This window comes from Zalophus californianus, chromosome 17, assembly GCF_009762305.2.
Source record: "Zalophus californianus isolate mZalCal1 chromosome 17, mZalCal1.pri.v2, whole genome shotgun sequence".
NCBI lineage: Eukaryota > Metazoa > Chordata > Mammalia > Carnivora > Otariidae > Zalophus > Zalophus californianus.
This window is the reverse complement of record NC_045611.1, coordinates 52,768,105-52,792,109: the sequence shown is the minus strand read 5'-3', so window position 1 is coordinate 52,792,109 and position 24,005 is coordinate 52,768,105. Positions and strand designations below refer to the sequence as shown.

The 24,005-nt window shown below is 54.1% G+C and overlaps 2 protein-coding genes across 2 annotated transcripts; both read right to left on the bottom strand.

The window, feature by feature from the left end:
- Positions 1-47: 47 nt before the first annotated feature.
- LIN7B (lin-7 homolog B, crumbs cell polarity complex component) lies at positions 48-3,944 on the bottom strand. The gene is made up of 6 exons (XM_027617018.2): positions 3,622-3,944; positions 3,100-3,218; positions 2,751-2,822; positions 1,729-1,938; positions 505-668; positions 48-158 (listed from the first exon to the last, which is right to left on the bottom strand). Exons 1-6 carry the CDS (start codon positions 3,656-3,658, stop codon positions 137-139), a joined length of 624 nt encoding a protein of 207 aa, XP_027472819.1. The 5' UTR covers positions 3,659-3,944; the 3' UTR covers positions 48-136.
- A 3,899-nt stretch (positions 3,945-7,843) lies between these two features.
- Positions 7,844-23,652, bottom strand: SNRNP70 (small nuclear ribonucleoprotein U1 subunit 70). Its single transcript, XM_027618712.2, is given in 11 exon segments — positions 7,844-8,167; positions 8,169-8,655; positions 8,765-8,852; positions 11,420-11,521; positions 14,739-14,820; positions 15,465-15,527; positions 15,693-15,757; positions 20,784-20,838; positions 20,952-21,014; positions 22,374-22,530; positions 23,292-23,652. Coding segments are annotated over 10 exon segments (1,290 nt in total). The 5' UTR covers positions 22,521-22,530; positions 23,292-23,652; the 3' UTR covers positions 7,844-8,029.
- Between the last annotated feature and the right edge of the window lie 353 nt (positions 23,653-24,005).

Below are 24,005 nucleotides of genomic sequence, written 5' to 3'. Positions count from 1 at the left end.
CCAAGACACTCTAACCCCAGGATGCAGGACAGACACACAGACACTCAGTGAGGGTCAAAGATCTTTAAATAAGGAGCCGGTGACAATAAATACTGTACAGGGGAGGGGGCGGGGTGAGGATCCAGATACTGTAGTTTCAGCCTCGAGACTCCAAGGACCTGCAAAGAGGGTGAAGAGATGGGAGCCACGCTCAGGGGAGGGGACCCAGGGAGGCTTGGGAGAGAACCAGGACTGGGGTTCCAGAGCTAAGGGCCCAGGGAAGCAGACTGAGGAATTCCAGAGAGCAGGCTGCAGATCTTGGGATGACAGTGAGCCAGGAGTCCCCAGAGGATGTAGCCAGAATGGCCTGTGAGAGTCTGGGTCGGGGTCAAGGGTCAGAACCCCAGGGAGAGGAGCCAGGGCTGGGGGTAGCCATGAAGGTCCCAGAAATCACTGGCCTGGTTTGGGACTCTGGGGATAAAGGAGGCAACGGAGGCCCCGGGGGTGTGATGGCAAAGGGCTCACGAGTAGCTCTGGTGCTGCTGGCGCCGGCGGGCAGAGCGCATCTTCTCGAAGCGGGCCTCCATCTCCTCCAGCACGCGAGGTGTGTAACGCACCACCAGCTTCACCGAGCCCTGGGCTGCCTTCAGCAGCTCCACTGCCTTCTCGTGCTGCTCACCCTCAACGCTCTGCAGGGCAGTGCACAGACACCTGGGCCTGGGACCTACCACCCACACCCAGCCCCAACCCCGGAAATGGGACCCACTGGTGGGGGGGCCTGGTACCAGCCTGAGATGTCAAGGCCTGGAGTCTTCAGGGGAGAGTCATTAATTCTGGCTCAGTGTCCTCCCTCAAAAGCTTCCAAGTTTTTCATGTCAAGGACAAGCCCTATCTGCCCGCACTCACTAAGCTAGACCTCCAGGTCCATCTTTATCCCCTCTGTCCCCGAAGCCTGCTAACCCCCAGCCCCCTCCCTCTTGCTGACTCCCTCCTTTTTGTCCCCACCACCCTGGCCCCAGCTCAGGCCTCATCCTCTCCCCAGCGGACTTTCACCTAGCCTCCTCCCTAGAAATTTTGGCCTCCAATCTCTACCTTCAGTCCATCCCCTATAAAGTCCCAAAGGGATCCTTCTACACCTCCAAGCTGAGCCTATCCACCTCCTCTTCACAGCCTTCCCGTGGCTCCCCAGACCCCTTTAGACAAAGTCCCAGCTTCTCAGGCTGGTACTCAGGCCCTGCATAGCCGGCCTCCACTGCCGACCCAGCCCTGCTGCCGTCTATTTCTAACTGCAGTGATTTTAATTAACTACGTGCGCCAGTCCTCCACTAGACCTGAGCACTTTCCGTTCAGCTCAGAGGAGTGTAGAGTCACAGCCCCTACCTACAACACCCTTAGCTGCTAATGGTCTTCTCTACTTTATTTGCCGGGAGGACTCCTCCTCGTCCTTCAAAACCCAACTCAAATGTCCCTTTCTCTGCAAAAACTTTCCTCATCTACACCGCAGACCATATTTGGGCTCTCGCAATGCTTTGTGCTCCCTCATTATCATCTCCCCAGATTAGGACTATTCCAGTCACTCTCCCTCAGCAAGAAGGGAGTCCTTGAATATAGGAGCTGAGGCAAACTTTTCTCAGGGTCTGTAGCAGTGCCCAGCACGCAGTACTCTATCATTGCTTGTTGAATGAATGTCAAAAGCAGGGACTGTGCTACCTTGAGCAGACTGTGAGCCCAGCTTCAGTCTCCACTCACCACACCATTCACTGACAGCAGCTGGTCCCCACGCTTGAGGCCTCCATGGCGGTCAGCCACACCTCCAGGGATGACACGGGAGATGTAGATGGGGGAGTTCTGCTCCTTGCCCCCCATGATGTTGAAGCCCAGGCCCTCATCTGTCTTGGGCAGCTCCACTACCCTGGGATGTGCGTGGCCCTCACTGGCTGTGAAGGCAGCCACCGTGGCCTGGGAGACAGAAGGCATTGGGAGGTGAGGTCCGCTCCATGGTGGGCAGGCAGATGAGGGGGGAGGATCTGGACCAGGAAGAGCAATTTGGGCCAGATCACTTTCCCCACGCAGAGGACACCTGCCACAGTTCAGCACGAGCTTGCACTGTAATGAATCTCTCTTAATTCACTCTGGATGCTTCAGACATGTCAAAGGAAATGTCTCCACCTGGTGTGAGTGTGTCTTAAATAGTCAACACTTGCCAATCTCGATTTTTAATAGAGAAAAATAAGGCCTGGAAGGAGCTGAGAGCCTCCAGGAAGCAGCAAGAAACAGCATACAACTATAGTTTAATAAGATTTCAGTGTCTCATGCTATTTCACTGTATAGGTGTTAAAAGGTATCTTTTTTTTTTTTTTAGATTTTATTTATTTATTTGAGAGAGAGCACATGAGAGGGGGGAGAGTCAGAGGGAGAAGCAGACTATCCGCTGAGCAGGGAGCCCGATGCGGAACTTGATCCTGGGACTCCAGGATCATGACCTGAGCCGAAGGTAGTTGCTTAACGGACTGAGCCACCCAGGCGCCCTAAAAGGTATCTTCTTGTCAGGTATGCGGCACTAGTTCACATTTGAAGTTGCTAAAGATGCCGTTATATGACATTCAAGTACAACCTATGAGATTATAACACCAGTAAATAATAGTAACGCTAGTACATAGATTTGGCAAAAATCATGAAGGAAGAAACAGGCATGACTGACTTTAGGAAGTTACTAAGCTAGACCAGGCAGTTCAGTGGATACCATGAGTGATGGTGTGGGGGGTACCTACCTTGGCTGTGGCGTGGGCCCGGATCTCAGCACTGCCCGTGATGTCCAACGTGTCATAGAGCTGCTCATACACCTGGTGAAGACAACGGCAGCATCAGGGAACCACCAGCCAGCCCCTCCTCCCTTCAACACCAGAGTCCAGCCCGCAGACCCTCCCACCCAAGGATCGGCCCCGCCCCCAGCAACCCGGAGCCCGAGGAAACTACAACTCCCGAAGAACCCCGCAGCTGAAGCGCGGGCACCCCAAGGCGGGCCGCCCCCGGCGCTGCTGGGAGGCGTAGTCCCTGGGCTCTGGGCGACGACCAGGACGGCGGCCGCCCGCTTGTGCCCCGGCGCCGCGCTGCTCTCACCTCCCGGATGGCAGAGCAGAAGCGGCTCTGCAGGACTCGCTGGAGGGCCTGCAGCTTCTGCGGGGGCAGCTCCCCGCTGCGCTGGAGCCGCTCGAGGAGCTCCACCGCCCGGGACACGTCTGCGGGGCGGGGGCGGGGCGCAGAGACACAGTCAGAGACGCGGAGAAGCACGGAGAGATGCGGCAGAAACCGAGTAAGGGCGAGCGCTGACAGATCCCGGGAAAGACAGCCGAGTCCCAGTCGGACACCCGCAGAGTCGCCGGGGGCAAGGGGACTGCGGCCCGCCAGGCGCCCTGCGCCCCAGGATCCGCATACGCACACAGGAAGGGCTGTGTTGTGGGCGCCCCTCCTGGGCCCGCTAAGCCCACGGACCCTCCCACACCCACAAACCGCGGCGCCCCGCCCACCCGCCCCCCGCTCGATCTGCCCGCCCACCCGCTGGGGGCCTGGCCGGGGAGGGACGGGGACCGAGGTCCCGGACGCGGGCCACGGCCGGTGGGCAGGGCCCCCTGGCGCGCTTACCCCGCTCCAGCCCCAGCGGCTCCACCAGCGCAGCCATGTCTGCGCCGCCGCGGCGAGCTGCCCGCCTGCCCGGTCTCCGGCGATTGGGGGGCGGGGCTTGCGAGGCCACGCCCCGGGCGGCGGGCGCCCCCTGCGGGGGCGCGGCTGGACGTGCGCTCCGCTCCCGGCGCCGTGACCGCCTCACCTGCTGCCACGCCTGTCTGGCTGCCAAGCCCACAGTCGCCAACTGTCTGTCCCGTTTGGGACCCCTCCTCTTGCAGCTTGTTTGCACCTCCTTCCGTTTCAGTGCCCTACCCGCCACACCTGTCCCTCCTTTCTCTTTTTTCCACGTTCATTGAACAAACGTTATGTTAAACATCTGGACCCGGTGGTGAGCAGGGCAAACAAGCCCACTGCTCTCAAGGAACTTAGTCTATGGGAGAGGGGAGGTAGACAACCAACTATGGTTGTGATAAGAAATGGGGAGTGAGGAGGTGGTGTTCCGGGAGGGCCACTGACATAGTCCTTGGAAGGAAGATCATCCGGAGGTGGGGCATGAATCATTTTCCGGGCGGAAAGCGCCCACGAGGTAAAAACTAGAGTGGTTCATGATGGTGAGAAGGTAGGCAGGATACAGGTTATGCACGGCCTTGTGTGTTGGCATACACATGATGGCTTTGGACTTCGTGGTAACTCCTAAGAGTAAAATGTGATATTCACATGTGTATTTTAAGATCCGTGTAGCCACGATGTGGGGACTGGATTGGATGGCAGCACCAGCGAGAAGGCTCTCCCAGCAATACTGTGATGGCTTGGACGCGGATAGGAGACAGGAAGGACAGGTGGACAGATTTGGAAATGTCTGGACCTGTCTTGGTGGTTAGCTGTGTTCATTAGCGGGGGGCAAGATAATACACAATGAAGAGGACCTAGGACTGAGTCCCTGAAACTCCTAACATTTCAAAGGTAGGGAGAAGACAAAGAATGGCAGGAAAGTAGGAGGAAAACCAGGTGGGAGGAAAGGTTAAGAGAGTGCTTTTAAAAAAAGAAGTGGGCAGTGGTATCAGATACACTCTAGAGAGGCCAAAGAAATGTAGGAAACGTTGACAAGACTGTGGAGAAGTCTGACTGCTGCCCACCAGCACCATTAGCTGGATGGGGGAATGGAATCCTAAAAAGGACTTTTGCCAAATGAGAGGACTAGAGCAGGTATGTCTATCCCTCTCCTTTCATAGTGTTTTTCTCTCATTTTAACAACAGTTGTCAGTGAAAACAAAATCAAATTAACACAAAAGGGCTAATATTGAAAAGCACCGACCCCTATCCTTAACTCTCCCTGCTGCAAGAGGCAACAAAGGTATTTTGCTTGCGAGTCTAAGTAATCTGTTATTTCTCAACTTATCGATTTTTAGATGTTAGTAATATATTACATATTGGTTTTCTGCTCTTACAACCTTTCCGCTCTCTTCCCATGGTAGTTTTATGCTACCAGTTTTTAGGGCAATCAGTAAAGTGCTCACATTAAGTCTAAGTACTGACTGTTTACTAGAGAGCCCAGTGTTCTGTGATTACAACGCCTTTTCCTGAGCAGCTTTTTTTCCTGCGACTTCAATCTGCTTTTCTTCCACATTCTCAGTTTTTCAAACTTTCCATCACAACATACCTCACTGAATCTTTTCTAGCCAGGTTTACTGAGAAATAATTGACATACATCACTGTAGAAGCTGGGGTGCATACAGCACGATGGTTTGATTTGTGTACATTGTGAAATGATAAATGCCATCAGTTCAGCGACTGAACCTTTTTTATTGTGAAACTCCTCGGAAACTTGAGTCCTCTGACTCGTGTGGACTAAGTGCTCTCTAGAAACTGCCATCTGGGATTTTCCCCTGCTGCTCTGAACTGGATCCCATTTCCTCTCCTTTAACTCCCTGTTGACTTCCTTAAAAGATTGTGAGGTTTCTCTTTCAAGAAAGTTTGTCTTCCCCCCCCAGCACTTTTTTTTTTAAGATTTTATTTATTTATTTGACAGAGAGAGATACCGTGAGAGAGGGAACACAAGCAGGGAGAGTGGGAAAGGGAGAAGCAGGCTTCCCACCGAGCAGGGAGCCCGATGCGGGGCTCGATCCCACGACCCTAGGATCATGACCTCAGCCGAACGCAGAGGCTTAACGACTGAGCCACCCAGGCCCCTCCCCCCCAGCACTTCTAATGTGTTGTAACAGGAACATTTCAGGTTATGTTGTATCTGATTAACTGCAGAATGCACGTACATTCTTAATTTGTTATTGTTTTCAGTTCTGAAATTTCCGTTTGATTTTTTTTTTCTTTTAAAGATGTCAGATCTCTAGTAAAGCTCTCCATCCTTTCCTCGTTTTGTGAACCTATAGTTATTTCACTCTGATAACTCCCAACATCAGAATGCCTGGGTCTCTTGGCTACTTTTCCCTTGGTTTTCAGCAACTCAAGTCTTCTTTCTAGAAGGCCTAATGAAGTTTGAGTAAATGGTGAGCATTGTGTACTAAGAATCACAGAGGCTCTGAATTCGATCTTCCCCCAAAGGGCTAAGTCCTCTCCCAGCAGAGAGATCACCTATAAATCCTGACAGGTCCTTTTGAGGTTTCCTCATGCTTGGTCTGTTTCACTTGCGGCCTTACTCCAATATGGTGGAGCTCTGGAGATCTCCAGCATGGCCATTGCAAGGCTGCGGCCACCTTTGCTCAGCTCGGTAGCCTCCAGCTACGGCTTTTGGATGAGCCCTTGGGCAGGGCTGGGAGAGGGTGTCTCGCGCCCACAACAAGCGGTTCAGCGGCTTGCAAATGCCGTGAGGGAAGATTGAGTCCAGATCTGGGGGCTCAGTGCCCCATCTGGAAATTCGGCCCTCCAGTCCAAGCTATGCAGTCCAACCTGTGTGAACTCAGCCCAGCGGACTGCTGCTGAGTCCACTTCCCCCACACTAAACTGGCAAATACCCTTGAGTTAAAAGGGAGGGTGAACATGAAGTTCACCTGTGTGCTTTCCTTTTCTTCGGCATCCGACACCCTCGAGCCAAGCTCCCCAATGCCTTCCGCAAGCTGCTTTTGCAGGTTTTGCCTGGGCTGTACGTAACGGGCCTGTGCCACACTAGCCCAAAACACTGCTCTTCACAGCCAATTCCAGAAGTCCAGGTGCACTAGCTGGGATCTCTGTGAGAATGTACTAATTAGAGGCACTGAGTTCTCTTGTATTCCCTAAAATTCTTCCTTCCAGGACCAGTTTTTCCGTTTAGCTTCTGGTCTCTTGCTGCAGGATTTTCTCCATTGCCTGTCATTTTTGCATGTTTATGTCGACCGAGGCAGTTAAAAAGCATAATCCTTGTGTTAGGTTTAGTGGACAGGCTGCCTCTGGGTTATCAGGCCATGTTTACCTTTAGACTGAGAAACTTTTCAGACACAAAAATAGGTCCTGTATTTGCCTGGGCAGAAGATGCCCGGCTCCTAGGCATCCCGAGGGCTCAAACAGAGGGCAGCTGTTCTGGGCAGAGATTCCAGAGTCTGCTATGCTTGTACTTGCAGCTGTGGTCTCGAGCCCCTCTGGGGTTCTGCGAAGCTGCCTGGCTTCCTTCTCAAGCGGTCACCAGACTGAAGTGTCCTCACCATCACCTTAGTAATCTTCTGTCCGCAAATGGCTGGAATCTCAACTGCCGATGGAACCTCTCCTGGGTTTCTTGTTAATCCTTCACTGTCATTGGCAGGCATGAGGTGAAAATACTCACGGTGACCTCGCGATCACCAACCGCAGGCCCTTTGCCCTCCTGGCCTTGTGCAGATGTTCTGCGGTCCCCCATCTTATGCCTCTGCGGCTTGCACTCCTAGTTCATCTCAGCCTTTCCCTGCTCTCCCCAACGCAGACAGCTTCCCTTTCACACAAACTTGCTTCCACTGAGCAATCTCGTGTCTAGAACCCCATTCAGCCACCGAGACAAGGGCAGGGACAGCCCCACAGGGAATGTGGAAGACCATGAGAAAAAAAAAAAAGAGAAAAAAATCACAAAGGGATCAAAAATCCTAACGGAGGGAACCCTTGCAGAGCACCTCCTTATCCCATTGTAAGCAGGTCTGGCATAGCGTGGGTAGCCCCATGCTCAGGTCAAAAGCCCAAGTCCTTGGCAGGCCCTGGGACACAAACCAAAGTGGGGCTATCAACAGTCAGGTGACGACCTTCGGAGGAAGACATGAAGAGCAGTGAAGAAGAAACCAAGGTGCTCGTTATCAACAGGAAATTAATTTTATTTTTAAATCCGAGGGGCCAGAACAAATAAGGAGACTCCTACCCTTGGCTGGCAAACTTAGGTGGTGGCCGAGAAGGTCGGGGGGAGAGGATGACAGCAGAGGGGTGGGCAGGAACACGTCCAAACAGAACCGGGGTGGGGTGGGGGGAGAGGCCCTCTTCACTCTGGGGCGGCCTCCATCAAATACCCGTTCTCCGGAGCAAGATACCCATCACCTCCCTCAGACTCCATGTACATGTCTCGGCTTTCGTTGCCCAGACCCTCCAGCCCGTTGTCCTGGCCGCCACCCCCCCCCACCTCGGGCCTCATCCCGGCCCCGTTCGCCACCCCGCTCCCCCCGCTTGTGCTCGCGATCCCGGTCTCGGTCGCGGTCCCGCCGCCGCTCCCGCTCGCTCCGGTGGCTCCGACGTCGTTCCCGGTCACGATCCCGGCCCTTCTCCTCTGGACCATCAGGGCCATCAGGACCCAGCTCCCCAGGAGGCCCATCGTCAGGAGGCGCATCACCAGCCTCAGAGGGCTCCGCCATGTCGCCACCACCTCCGCCACCACGCAGCTCCTCCTTGCGCTCCCGCTCCCGACGTGCCCGCTCCCGGCTCCGGCTACTTCGCCGCTTCCGTTCCCGGTCCTTGTCCTTGCTACGCTCCCTGGAGCGCCTCCGTTCCTCCTTGTCGCGACTCCGTGAGCGCCGCCGCCGGTCCCGAGAGCGGGAGCGTCGCCGTTCTCGCTCCTTGTCTCGCTCGCGGCTTCGTTCCCTGCGCTCCCGCTCGCGGTCCCGGTCCCGGTCCCTGTGGGGAAGCGGGGAGGGGCCGGGCCTGGATGAGGTGGGCAGAGGTTTGTGGCAGGGCTCCCCCACGTGACCACCCCCATCCCAGGAAACCAGCTGCCCAATCTTACCTCTCATCATAGCGAGAAGTATCGTCCCGGCCCGAATGCCGGATGTTCACGTCGGCCCCGCCTCTTCGGGTCCCACCGAGGCCGCCTCCTGGGGTGGGAGCAGGGCAGAGAGGGTCAGTCTGGGCGGGGTGCGCAGGGAAGGGAAATGAGGGGCACCAAAGAGCAAAGGGAAGGACTGCAACGACGTTTAACAGGACAGCCATGCCTTACAGAGATGTGAGGACTTTCACGAGGTGCCAGCTGGGAAACACCCGCACTCACACTCCAAAGCGCATGCTCCTAACCGCTAGGGCGCCACAGAGCCCCCAGACCCTTCCCACTCAGCGGCCTCCTCCCACCAACCACAGCCGGTGACTTTTTTTTTTTTTTTTAAGATTTTTAAGATTTTATTCGAAAGAGTGTAAGTGGGGCAGGGCACAGAGGGGTAGAGGGAGAGGGAGAAGCTCGATCCCAGGACCCCAAGATCATGACCCGAGCCGAAGGCAGACACTTAACCCACGGAGCCACCCAGGCGCTCCAAGCCAGTGACCTTTCTAACTGATCTGCCTCAAAGCCTCCAACGGCTTCCCACTGCCCACCTTTCAAACCAGGGGTCCCTGGTTCTTTACATTCTGGGAGGTTCTCAATCTCCTTATACTCTCCATCTCCTTTCTGCCCCAGTTGGGATCATTCATCTCTTTCCCTAGAATCTTACCACCTTCCCTGTGAACTTATTCACCCTTTACATGTTAGCCAGAACATCACTTCCTCAGAAAGCCTTCCAGATTAAGCTGTTCTCCACTAGGGGAGCTTCACATTTTATACATCCGTGTGAGCTGAGGAATGCTGGCTTTTCCCCGCAGACCATTACGCACTGTGAAAATCGGGACTGTGTCTGGCTTTGCTTGTAACCAGCACGTGGTACAGCAGCCAGAATATAAAAGTCTATGTGCTGTAGTCAGATGACTGACTGAACAACTCTAAGGAGCAACAAAGAGCTCCTTCTGCAGATAAAAAAACAGCCCCTTGCCCACGGGGACTTGGGAACAAAGGTGCAGAACTGGGCTAGGGCTCCCAGCCTACTCCAGAACTTGCCCTCTCGTGCACCCTTCTGCACCACAGGGACTGGAAGAAAGCTTCAGTGGGGCAGGCCCAAGTTCCACATACGGAAATGGCTTTTAGCAGTGCCAGCGAAAAGGAGAAAGGCCGCTTGGAGGGTAAACAGTCTACCCGGGACAGGCAACTACCAGGCATCTGGAACATCACAGGCATGGTGCAGAATAGACTACTGTCTTCAGTTTTCAGGTCACGACCCAGCTATGGATCCCATCATCAATTTGATGGCTTGCAACCAATGTATTAAAAAAACAAAATAAAGCAACAGAATATAAAATACTAGTACATACTGCCCGTAGAAAAAACATTTCCTCTTCATAAAACTTTTGTTTTGGGTGGTTATTTTTCCACGGGTATATACTGGGTCAGGATGTACTGGGGATTGCTATCACAAAGTCTGAATGCGAACCGAACTAGAAGATTCTGGGATTCCAGAATTCTAGTAACAGACTCTGAAAAACTCACTCCACCCCGGAGAAACGAGGACAAGAGGAGAACCTACCTACTGTTCCGAGACACAGCAGGTGAGTGTGTGGTCTAGGCCGCACAAGCCAGTCCAGGTGAGAAAGGGGACAGGGAAGCAGGAGTAAGAGCAGGGAGTACTGCACCCGCCTGAGGTGTCAGCCTGGGGAGGACCTGCTCTCCTGAAGAGCTGTCACTCACCCTCGCAGGAGTAGGTCCCTCATATGCATGTTTGGATGGCAGCCCCACAGCCCCAGGTCCAGGCCCAACACTGCACCACTGAGACCCGACCGCCCCAAAGCACAGAGGGTCACCCAGGACTAGGGGTAAAGCGGAAGCTGCAGAGCAGGCATGGAGCCAGTGCAGGGAAACACGGAAGAGACCAGTCTGCAGACAGCAGGCAAGGTGGAGGCAAGCTGCAGTGATGCTGGATGCGGCTCCTGACGGCTTGAAGGTCTGGCTACCAGGTCCTCTTGAGGCCCAGGGGCATCACACATCTCTGGGCTCCAAAAGACCTCCAGGATTCTCTACCGACAACACTCCTTATGTTTTAAAAACCTCAAACGTATTTCTGACACTTGCAACCAAACTGACCTTGACTGACATGGTAAGAGACAGAGGCTGTCTGTGTCTTGCTCCTGACTAGAAACACAGTACACAGCTGGTAATCAATGATTAAACAAACGAGCAAGAGCAAAGAATACGTGGATGAGAGAGTAACATTTACAAGCCCTACCACGTGCCACTTGCCAAGCTGGGCATCTGGTATGCTGAGCTCAGTGAACTGAGGTTATCCCTACTTTCTAGGATAAAGGAAAATGAGGCAGGAAGAGGGGAAATGCACCAGCTAGCAAGTACACGAGCCGGCATTTGATCCCAGACTTGCCTCTCCAGGCCAGTGCTCCTGCTCCTAATCAGTGACCCAGAATGAGAAGACAGCCACCAGGAACGATGATGGTGACAAGAAGAGCTGGAGGGAGGAAGGGAGGATGTGATGAGCAGCCAGGCAAGCAGAAGAGCAAGGGAAGAGAGAAAGCAGCAGAAGTTGCAGAAGGGAGTCAGATCCTCCAGGGCCCAGCCCAGGCGGGAAGTGCTCACCTAGCCGCCGGGGCCGCCAGCCCTTCACAGTTCGGCCTCTCTCCACGTCCACAAGGACTCTCCTGCCATCAATCTTCTTGCCATCTGCGTGCTTGTAAGCGGCTGCAACAGATGTGGGGAGGGGGGAGGGGGAGGAGTCCCCAGAGGGTCCTCTAGTCAGGACAGGGCTCAGCTCTGCAGCATCCCCACCCTCAGGTACCCATCAACGCACTCTGTGCGCACGCGCACACACACGCACACGCCCACCAAACAGCCAGGCAACTGACAGCCAGACCAACCCTCTCCCAAACCAGGAGGGGCCTGCTCCATCTCAGCACCTGTTTATCACCCCCCAATCACTATTGGGGGGGAGCAAGACCACCCGAACCACCACGCCCCTGGGCTCCCAGGCCCTTCCTACTCCCATTCGACAGAGCAGCCCCCTCCTGCCCAGGCGGCCATAGTCGCTGCAAAGAAACTGGAGGTTAACTTAAGGCTGGACTCTGCTGTGGGGGAGGGCTCCTCCACAACCCCAGGCATGCACCCTAAAACAACATGCTGGGGGAGGAGGCCCATCTGGGCCGCTCTGCACCCCAGTTCACACCGGTTTTCCTTTTTGTTTTTTTGTGTTTTTGGGGGGGGGGGCGAAGGTGAGCGTGGGGGGGAACAGACATCAGAACAGAAAATGAACCAGAAAAGGGTGGGAGAAATCTTTAGGAGATGGCAGGGAGCAGAAGGGTGGGTTATGGTGCTCCCAGGGGGCCTAGAGGGGCCCCCTACAGCAGCTGGGGGAGAGGGAAAGTGGAGGGAGGCATGGGAGGCGTGCGGTGCTCCTGACAATTCCTGCCTTACCCGAGCCGACTGACTGCCACCCAATCCCAGCCCCCAACCCATCTCTCCCTCCACACCCCCAGCTCAACACACGCTGGGAGGCCAACCCCAGCCGGAGCCTCTCGGGAAGGGTGAGGAGTAGAGGGGGAGATTCGGGGCGAGGCAAGTTCCTGCTCTTGGGCAGGGCACAGCAATGGGCAGGCCCGATCCCGGGCCTGTCTCACACAGGACATCAGGAAGGCCAAAAAAGTCTGTTTCCCACCCCCAGCCCTGGCCTAGGGGGTTGTCCTCAACCAACCACAATACCCTGCCCCGCCCCAGCCCTCTCCCCCCCAAATAACAACCAGAGGAAGAGAAAAAGGTGCCATTTACCGATGCCGGCCTTGCGGGTGTCCAAACCGAGCGGGATGGGGGGGGCTCGGCAACTCCTGGGGGCCTGGCGAGGAGGCGGGCTTCCCGGGGGGGGACACGGGACCGCTTACCTGGAGCCCCCAAGCTTACCTGAGCACGCGCACAGACCCCACACCCACCACCATGGGGTCAGCTAAAGCTACAGGGAAGGGAAGTGGGGGGTTCTAGGGAGCCACAGAGAGGGAGAGGAACCACATCTCCTGCACCACCTGGAGACAGGCAGAGGAAGTGGTGGACCCCAAAGAAACCTCATGGAGGCCTTGAAAGAGGGGGAGGCAAGGATTAACATCAAGTCTAGGAGCTGGTAAAGCCCTGGGACTAGCTTGCTGAATTTAAAAAGAAGGCTGGGGAGGCCTTGGCGAACCTATCCGCCCTCACCTTTCCCAGTAAAGTCCACACTAAACTAGGCACACGCCCCACCCCCTTGCAGCACATAGGACTTTTCCACCTCAAATTCCACACTCCCTCCCACCACCTGCCACTCAAAGGCTGGCACACAAGGGGACAGCCTGGGGGGTCCAGGAGATGGAGTGCTGCCCGTGATTTGAGGAGAAGGGGCCGTTTGGCCCCCGAACCCAGAGAAGGATAAGTGGGAGAAAGGGATTTAAGGACCGGGAACACAGTCAAGCAAAGGAACCCTGCTCTGGTTCAGTGTCCCAAACCCCAGAAGAGGCCCAACCCAGGAGTACCAACAAAAGAAACCATGTGACATGTGTACTTCTAGGCTTCTCTTTCTCTCCCTCTCTTAGGTCTCTAGACAGTGGAAGGGTCTTAAGTAAAATCTACAACACCTTCAGCTGCTTGCAGCCTGTCACTCGATCCCTCCCACACCCCAATCCCCAATTCCATGCACTCTGCAGAGCCGCTGGGCACCAGAGCCCTTTGGTAGGCCTCAACCATGATAAGGCAAGACAGAAAAGGGGCACAGCACCCTGAGTCTAGCAACCAAAAAGATTCTCCAGGGCCACCACAGTGACAGCCCCACAGAAGCACGGGAGCTGGGAGCAAAGGGTTGAAGGGTTCCACACGGACCCCTCGCCCTAGTGCGTCCTGTCTTCAGTACTCCCGTAACCTTGCCGCTGACGTCATGAAGCCAGGTAAGTCAGGGGTTGGGTGGAGCCCAACTGGAGAGGCCAGCTGCCTTTCCCCCATCAGGGCTCATCCTTCCCTTCCTGGGATCAGCAAGATTATCAGAGAGCATATACGGACTGGGGGAAGGGGCGGCAGGAGGGACAAAGGGCACCCAAACAAGGAAAGGGTTCTGGGTGCGGGGAGGCTGAGGGGGCGACTGGGGATGGGAGGAGGGCCTCACTGCTCCTGAGCTGCCTGGCTAAGCTGGGCTGGTGTGCGGTGCTGAGTGATCTTACCCATGATACAAACCCTTATACCAACCATACACTGAGGTGTTGTAAGGGGAGCGTAAGCATCAGCTGCAAGCCAGCTGCGTGGTGGCTGCAGTGACAATAAGAACAGTCAATTAATACGGCGGCCCCTGGACACGCCGCAGCCCTGCCCACCCCCACCCACCCATCCCTGCCCATGTGGACGCCGCCGCAGCCTCAAAGGGGGCTTTGGAGATGTGGGGGCAGGCGCTAAACACGCCTACCAACCCACTGCCCGCTGAGGAACAGGGTGGGGGGCCAGGGGTGGGGAGGCGGAGGGTCGGGTGGCCCAGCCCCAGCTCTGCTGGGGGGAAGAGAGGGCAGGTTCAAAGGCCAGTCCTCATTCCAACCTGGCCACCCCCAACTATGGTGGGGGGAATGGAGAGAGGCTCCCCGAACATCCGACCCCTCCCCACCACCTCCAGCTGGCCCCAGCCCCCACCCAGTTCCCTCCTTGCCCCTGAGGTTCAACGTGTGACACTTACCTCCCCAGGTTCACACACACACACACGTTGTGGGGGATTTTGGTTTTTGTTTTTTAAAAAACACGTATATATAAAAAAAAAAAAGATATATCAGAAACAGAGGGAGGAGGAGAAGAGACATCGCTAATGTCAGGTTTGGCAGGGTGGGGGGTGGGGACAGACGACGGGAAGGGGCTGGGCAGCAGAGAAGAGAGAGGGTCAGAGGGCAGGGTTCAGGCCGGAGGTACTCACAGTGCATGTCTCGCTCATGTTCGTACTCGATGAAGGCATAGCCGCGGGGCTTTCCTGAACGCTTACTGTAGACCATGTGTATCTGGGGGGGGGGGGGGGCGCAGAGATTAGTTCTCAGACAAGGAAATCCCACCCATTCAATCCAGAGCCTGGGTGCTGCCAGCGACAGATGCCTCAAACCCTCTCCCTGTCCTCAAGAGCCCAGAGTGACTAATGCTCTAGCGGCGCTGGGCTCAGCAGTGTGTGTGCACGATGACGTCCAGCGCTCACAACTGCCCAGAGCACTTAAGTGATTTTTCAGTGAATTCAAGACACATCAGTAAAACATAAAGCCTTGCTCTAAAACAAGGGCCAGCACGCACATTTATGCTTTTTCTCTAAAAGGCTGGACAGCAGATACTTCCGGCTCTGAGGGCCTTACACCAACCGTAGCCACAGACAACAGCGAACAGATGGAACTGGCTGGGTACCGATAAACCTTTATTTACAAACGGTAAATCTGTAGTTTGCCTACCCGTATCCTAAATCAACAAAAAGCAGCCCTTACTTCTTAATTTTCCTCCTGCTACCCAGAGTCAGCTGCGTGTTAGTGCACTCAGAATGTAAACGCAGGCCACGGCCTCTGAAGCCCCACAATGATGGGATGCACCCTCGGGGCCGGGAGCCAGCCTTCTCCCTCCCCCCACCCCGCTCCAATTCAAGCAGTCGAGACCCCAGTTCACTCACTCTTTTGATGGGTCCGTACACCTCAAACTCTCTCCGGAGCTTGGATTCTGTCGTGTCATAGTTCTACCAGGAGACAGATACAAAGTTAAGTGGGAAAAGTGAGCCGTCCCAAAGCCCTCATAACATTCCAGGACTTAGCCTACTGTCCTTTGTCCCACACCCAAGCTCTCAGCAGCCCAGGATTCTAGGCTCCTCTGGGGCTCCAGGGGTGGGGAGCTGAGGACTCACCACTCTAGCCACAAAGAGAGTCTTGAAGGCATCACCCTGAGCATTGGGATCATTGTGAGGGTCCCCTGTGCAGGAAGAACACAATGCGTAAGTACAAGACGTCAACAGTCTCACACAGCAAGACAGACAGGGACAGAAGGGCAGAGGCCCGTTAGAGAGAAGACGACAGTTGGTGACCTGGAGACCTTGGCCATGCTCCTCTCTCCAGCTTCCCCCCAGCAGCCTTGTATCCAAGTAGCCAATTTAGGCTGATGCAGGAAAGGGATAGGCGGACTTCAAGCTGACTGGATGGGGCCAGTCTTAATGCCATTTCAGACCTAAACGTGCGAAGGCTCCGGTCCCTTCCAGGGGAAGACTGGGCATCTTTGCGGAGGCAGCCCCATCACTCCAGGTGCCTTTTCCTCCCTCACCTGCAGGGCCACACTGCCACCCCATGGCACAGCTGGCAACTGCAGCCCACGGGGAAACCTTAGATCAAAGGCTGGCAGAGGCCAGGAGAGCCCAAGCCTTGCTTGGGCCTTGCTTTCTTCCCTATTGCACTACAGCCTCTGTGCCTCAGGGGAAAAGCCAGGGCACAATGATGCTGATCAGATTCTTACTCCCACAAGACCACTGAAGAATAACCATCTCTACAGACAGGAGCCAAAATCTATTACAAAACTCATTCCAGAGGGATTCTGATGGCTCAGACCTGGGAAGAAGTCCTTTTCAGACTATGGTGACCCAACCCCACAGGATGGCCCTCGACTCCCGCCAGGGCCCCAGAGGCACCCTGCCCAGTGCCCAGTGGAGGTGGCTCTTCCATGACATAGCGCGACCCTCAGAATGACCTGCCGAGTTGTGCAGGAATAGGAGAAAAAGAACGTTAATAATTTACTGCATACGTAATTATGCCCTGACACTGCTGGATGCTGAGAATTAATCATTCTGCAAATGGAAACAAAACCAGCCCCTGAAGCACAGAGGAGGAAAAAGCGTCAAGAGCAGCAAAGAGGGCCAAGCCGGCTTCACACGCCAGCCTGACCTCACAGGCCAGGGGTTCTAACTACCCGGCTCCACACTGAATGTCCAGGCACGAGCTTCTCAGGAAGATAGTCTAGGTGTTGCAAGAAGCCAGAGAAATAAAGTTCTAGATCTGTCTCCTGTGGGAGGGCTACCCCGCAAACATAAATGAAGTACAAGGTGCCTTTAGAGAATTTACTAAAAACCAGCGGATTGAACCCACATTTAAAGGAATAATTCCCTGGAAACTGATAGCAGCCTTTGAAGACAACCCCATCTTTGAGCCTGCCCCCTTTGGTGCTCCCCCTACCTCATCCCTCCACGCTGTCATTTTCTGTGCCCTGGTCTCTCAGTGTGCACCGGGCCGCTCTCATCCAGTCACCTCATCCATTCACCTAACAGGTACCTATTAAGTACTAACAAGTGCCTGGGACTGTCGTTAAGGTGTCGGGGAGTCCACAGTGAACGAGACAAAAAAAAAGAGCCCTGCCCTCTTAGAGATCAGACACAAATGCAGGGAGGCAGACTGTAAACAAGGTAAGGGAACCATCTAGTTTTATCAGAAAGTAACAGGCCCAGGCAAAAGAACAATAAGGGGAAGGTCAGGAAAGGCCTCACTGGGATGAGGACGTGTGACCGAAGACCTCCAAGTCCCATGGCAGCAACAGGAAACGCAGCTGCCAGCAGCAGGCGGCAGGTGATCGAACGGGCGCGGTAAGAATGCAGCCACGGGACCGCCGACTGCTGCCTGGGGGAACGACTTCGGGGCGGGCACTGCTGCGACACCGAGGCAGCTCGGTAGTTCCTGCCACTACCTACGCAAGGGGCCCCCGCGTGTGACTAAAGGCAAAAACTAGTGCAGCCAAGAGTACCCCTGTACCTGAACATGTCAGCACAATGACGGTGGCAGAGAACTAGAGTCGGTCGGCAGTTCACCAGTCAACGCACATGCGCACATACCCACGGTGCTCCACTGTGCTGGCAACTGTGACCTTGGGAAATCCTTGGCTAAAGGGATTATCTAGGTAGCAACCCAGGGCAGGGGCTCAAAGAACTGTCCTGTGCGGTGGGGAAACCTCATGAGACTTTTGGATGGTGGGGAAAGTATCTCAGAACTCTCTCTCGGGAAGCATACTGGGCCTCAACAAGCCTCAATTTTCCTTTTCTTAAAAATAGGAGTAATACGGGCGCCTGGGTGGCTCAGTCGTTAGGCATCTGCCTTCGGCTCAGGCCGTGATCCCAGGGTCCTGGGATCGAGCCCCGAATCTCATCAGGCTCCCTGCTCAGCCAGAAGCCTGCTTCTCCCTCTCCCACTCCCCCTGCTTGTGTTCCCTCTCTCGCTGTGTCTCTGTCAAATAAATAAATAAAATCTTAAAAAAAAAAAAAAAGGAGTAATAACCCCTGCCACGCCTGGAAGCTGTGAGAAATCAATACTATGAATTACACCAACTGCTTTGGAAGGGACAAGGTCCCCTCCAAGGGCAGCTGTTAGTTGCGACAAGGCACAGCAGGTAGTGGGGACAGAGGCTCTTGGGGCACAAAACCCTAACGTACGTGACCCATTCTTTTTTCTTTTCAATTACGCAGAAATCCAAACACGTAGGGAAACAGAGAACCCCTAAGAACCAGCTTCAGTTATCAATGCTTGGCCACATTTGTTTCATCTGTACTCCCATCCCACCAAAATATTTTAAATCAAGCCCCAAATATACCATTTCCGTCTCTAACAGAGACTTTTTAAAAAACCAGAACCACCATACTGTTACTGCACCTTAACACACTATGTTAGTTCCTTCCTTAACACATTTAGTTAGTTCCTTAACTGGAGACCCATGTTCAAATGCCAATTGTTTCAAAACTGGATGTTTATAGTTAGCTCATTTAGATCCGGATCCTAACAAGCTCCACACCTACCAACGTGCTTGCCAGAGCTTTTGATTCTTTAATCCATTTGATCCGCTCCCTGCCCTTTTTCCTTGTCATTTATTAGCTAAAGAAACTGGGTTACAAGTTCGCTGTATAAATTTCGCACACTGAATTTGGCTGATTGCACCTTCGTGGTGTCGTTTAACACATCAAGACCCCATTCTCAAAGGGGGGGAAATAATTTCCAAGGGGACAAGAGATTTACCCAAGGTCACCTGGCTACCAGTGGCAGAATCAGGGTTAAAACGCACGTGGGTCAGAATGCAAGGCCGGTGCCCCAGCAACGGGGTGAAAAGACTCCCCAGACTAACTGCTGCCAACAATTCCGTGTGCCAGGTCTTACAGGGGCTGGGACTGTCACAGAGAGCAAATCCCATCCAAACCCTGCTCTCTCAGAGCAACTGTGAACCTCCACTAGAGAGAGATTCTCTTCAAATCCCCCGTGCAAACCGAAGTGACTAACCTGCAGAGGGACTCGGGGCTTTCAGCACACAAGGTAACTCGACCTGAGCAAGGAAGTCATGGAAGGCTTCCTTGAGAAGTAACAGCCAAACGGGGACACAAAGGGCTGCTACACACAAACCAAGGCGTCATCACAGACTGGAGGCACAGCCTGAGCAAAAGCCCAATGACAGGAGACCATCCAGCAAGAATGACGCATAAGAAGAGGTGACTCTGGCTAGAGCAGGAGGGGAGCATGGTGCCCAACATGCCTGAGCAGGAAAGAGACTTTGGTCTTTGTGCCGAGAGCAAAAGGAAGTTGTTAGAAAAAGGTAGAGTCGCACTTAAAGACCCAAAGAACTTGGCGGAGACAGAGCTGTAGATAAACCAGTTAGACTGTTGGTGTGTGTGCGAGCAGAAGGGGATTTGGGTGGTGCTGGACACAGAGAGAAGTGTCAGATTTGGGACAGAGAGTAACAGGGACAGGTCATGGTGACCAGCTGGGGAAAGGAGGAAAAAAGTGTTAAAAGCAAAGCGGGTGGCCCACGATAGAGATCATGACTTGCAAGGCTGCATGGCTGTGTTCCATTGACGAAAATATCCAAGGAAACCAGGTTGGTGGGAGCAGGAAATTCTGAATGTGGTTCGGACACTGAGTCTGAGATGCCTTTGAGGCATCTGAGAATGGACAAGAAAGCAGCTGCTGTGAGTCAGTGCTCAGAGAGCTCTCAGCTAGATATCCAGGTCTTTAGATGTTAGGCATCTGGGGGCGCCTGGGTGGCTCAGTCAGTTACGCGTCCAACTCTTGATTTAGGCTCAGGTCATGATCTTGGGGTTGTGAAATGGAGCCCTGTGTCAGGCTCCATGCTCAGCCGGGTTCTGCTTGGGTTGGGATTCTCTCCCTCTGCCCCTCCCCTCAGTTCACACCCACATGCACTCTCTCAAAAATTAAATAATAAAATATTTTTTTAAAAAAGTGTTGGAATGCCAGGGTGGCTGAGTTGATTAAGTGTTTGCCTCCAGCTTGAGTCATGATCCCAGGGTCCTGGGATTGAGTCCCGCATCGGGCTCCTTGCTCAATGGAGAGCCTGCTTCTCTCTCTGCCTGCCGCTCCCCCTGCTTGTGCTCACCCTGACAAATAAATAAAATCTTAAAAAAAAGTTATGCATCTACATAATAGCCCTGAGAAAACATGCCACTCCAGGGACTAAGGTCTAAAGAGATGTGATTCACCAGCCTCACAGATGTAGAAGGGAAGCCCAAGTCTTCTGACTATAAAGCCCTTCCTCTAACATGACAGAGCCATCGGAGATTGATGTGACCCTCTTGTGAAGTCTGGTTAATGGCTACAGTGTATCTGGTCCTGTGTTTCAATTCCTCCTACACCTGGAAGGGATGGAAAACTCCCAGCAGGCAGGTCAAGGAGTAAAAGTGGAGCTGTAACTGCTTCACTGCTTCAGCCTGTGACACATAACTGGGTTGTGGGAGCCCCTGCAAGTGCGCTCTCTGGTAGGACACGCAGCCCAAGGTTCCAAGGCTCACTTCCCGCCAACCCAGACCCCATGCTGTACTCCTTAAATGCCTAAACCACAGTGTTCAGCCAACTTTGTGAGCTAAAAAGTGAACCATCGCACCTTGCCATATTAGGTCCACTGGGGTGGATCAGTGGGGGAGAAACGCAAGAGGGTTTGAAAAAGAAATGGGAGAGGAAGAGAAACTTACACATTTTTAGCTCTGTCTCCACTTCCTGCTGTCGCCGCTCAATCTTTTCTCGTCTCTGTCAGGAGAAAGGTGGACAACTGAATGTAGACAGAAGTGCCCTGATGTCAGGAAACATCCTGGAAAAAGTGGCAAAAAAAGATACGGGGCCAACAGGCAAAAATGACATACCTTTCTCTCCATGCGTTCCTCCCGAGTTTCTGCTCGAGTCGGGGGAGGGGCATCTCGAGGATCCTGGGAACAAGAAGAGAGGTGACAGGGTGGGAGGGATAGGGGTTTGCAAGGGACACCCATCCAGAAAACAATAAGCACCTCAGACACTCACCGCCCCCCCACCAAACACACAAGCAAACATGGGACAGTTCTCAGGCCAGTGGAGGTGGGGGGGGAGTGGCAAAGATCAAAAACATGGTCTGTGGACCAATGCTATCCACAACTGTTGCTGGTCTGTCACAAGAGAAGTACAGAAATCGGAAGAATTCAGAAACTTCTACAGCAACAGGATAGAGTAGCTTTATACCACCAAACTTAATATAAGATTTGATCTTTTATTCTGTAGTTTCTCTTTAAAAGTAATAGGAAAATCAAAATCATTCCTTTGTATTTATCAACATCACTCTGCAAAAGATTTGTCCTTTATCACAGACAGAGATCGGGACCAGGGTTGAAGCAAAAGAAGTTGACAGTGCAGTCCAGTAGCAGTAACTGGACACCTTCTGAGGGCCAGGGTAGTTCTCGAAGGGCTCACCAACCGCTCATTAAACTGTAACTGCCACATGACCCGCATCATCAAGGGTGCCACGGGCCTGCAGCCATCAAATTAGTTTAATTAGCTAATAACATTTCCCCAGGACCGGTTCACCAAGGGTGGCAAATTCTACTGAAGAACCAGTCTTCTGTTATCTCTCCACTAGCTTCTGCTCTGCAGCTTCCTCCACCTTCAGCGGGCCCTTTCTTATTTGACACCAGAACTGGCCTCTACTGACTCCTGGCTATGTGCCAGCACTTCTCAGGTGTGCTCTGATGCACCTCTGACGTTGTTTCCCCCAGTTTACAAATGAAAAGACGGAGGCCCAAAACCCAAGTCACGTATTTGTGTTTACCCTGCAGCTGCAGAGCTGAAATCCTCAAGCCCATATGAACATCATCCTATTAATAACAAAACTGGTGAACATGATAACACTGATGATTGCAGGCTACTTGGTGCCAAGCCCTATACCAAGTTTTGTAGTTAATTCCCTGCCAATATTACGAGGAAAATACTATTATCCCCTTGCTAAAAATGAAGAAATCAACTAAGAGAATACACCACTTGCTCAAGGTCACACAGCTGATAAACGGTGTGGGCCAAGGACTGCCTGACTCCAGAGCCTGAATCCTTAACTTCTAATTACTGAATTTTCCAAAAAAAAAAAAAAAAAAAAAAAAAAACCTACAAGGAATACACTATCAACCCATTTAAGACAGAGATCAGAAAGAGTGAGTCCCCTACCTAAATCACACTGCTAGAAAATGGCCCGAAACTGGACTCCCAAATCCAGCTCCGTGGCCCCCTAGGATCCAAACCATTCCAAGACTGCTCAGTGAACTCACCTCAAACTCTCGGATGTAGGGCGCAATGCCACAGTAAGGTTGATTGTGGTGTTTTTCATGTGGCAATTTCTCCAAAGGTGGCAGGTATGGGATAGGGTCGCGGGGAGCAAAGAGGGCCAGAAGGTTGGGCGGCAGGAACTGGGTCATCTTGCCAAGTCTGAGAGCAGAAGCAGGACAGCCTTATGTTAGGGTGATCGGGTAGAGAGGAAGCCCCTACAATCTCCTGACTCCCAAGAAAAGTGAGATCGAGGACCAAGGTCTCACTATGAAAAAAGGTTCTGTAAGAACACGGGAGCAATCCCACGGCTCAGGGGAAAGGCATCAGTCTGAATGAGAAATCAGGTTCTTGGGGAGAGGGCTGTGTGAGGGCCGGGCAAGGCCGGTCAGAGAAACAAAGGCTGAAAAAGTTTCTGAGTAGTTGTTAGGAGTCGCGAGCAAGGAGCTGTGGGGCTGAGAGGTTCCCTGGGAGCGTGCGGGGGACTCAAGGATCCTTACGACGGAGGTCCAAAGCAATGGCGGCTGGGGGGGGGTCCCACACCCTGGAGAACAGGTTATGGGGGCGGGAGTCGCAGGAAGTCTCGGATCAAGGGAAGAGGCTCAGAAGCAACAACCCCTTGAGCCAGGGGCTTGTGGGTAACAGAGCCAGGCCCCCCACAGACGAAAAGAATTGTGGGTAAGGGTCGAGGCCGCCGCGGAGGCAAGGGAGAACAAGGTAACACGCCGCAAGGGCCTGTGGGTAAGGGACCCCGGGAGAGCTGCGGAAAGAGGGCCTAGGTGCCCAGAGGACTCTGGGTAAGGGGTGCAGAGAGGTGCGGTGGCGCGGGAAGGAGGCCCGGCCGCGGGGAAAGGACTGGGGCCCACCGCAGGGGGTTGTGGGTAGCGGCTCCGCACCCGGTAAGGCCACCCGGTCGCACTCACCCGCCGCGCGGCGCCCTCCTCGGCCTGGCGACGGTCCGGGGGCTCGCGGCGGCTGCAGCGGCCCCTCAGCAGCAGTGACTCCTGGTCTGCCTTCGACTCCGGCGGCGTCCGCGTCCGTCTGCCTTCGTCGCCCGCCCAGAGCACGCACCAGGCCGCCGCTCACGAGCCCGCGCGGCCTCGGCTCGCGACAGGGGCAAGGGGTGGAACAAGTCTCAGAATCCCTCCGCCGTCCGCGCTGCGCACGCGCCGCACGATTAAGCACAACCCACACACAGGGACCCGGCGTCGCCGCGGGCACTGCGCACGCGCCGGGTCACTTCTTCGCCCCCGGGCACCTTAAACTCCTTTGCCGAGGTGGGCTGCAGGCCGCAGTGCGCACGCGGGTAACGCACCAAGCGGCAGCCCTGGACACCTTGCGCCTTCGGCTCCAACCGCCTCTAAGCGCGAGACCCTTCGATGCTCCGCCCCTTTCCCCTAACACACTTCCCGGATCTTGTACGCATGCGTGTATTGTCGTGTACGGTAAAATACTCCTCCGCCGCCTGCCAAAGAGTCCCTCCGTGAATAGTGTCATTACGTTGAAGCCTAACCTGTTAAATCAGTAACTGTTCACCCAGTGGGCGAGGTACGCTGGTCACTGTTTGGGCTCTGCAGATCTAGTACATGACTAAGGCAAAGTCTTTTTCTTCTTGGAGCTTACATTGTACTGGGGGA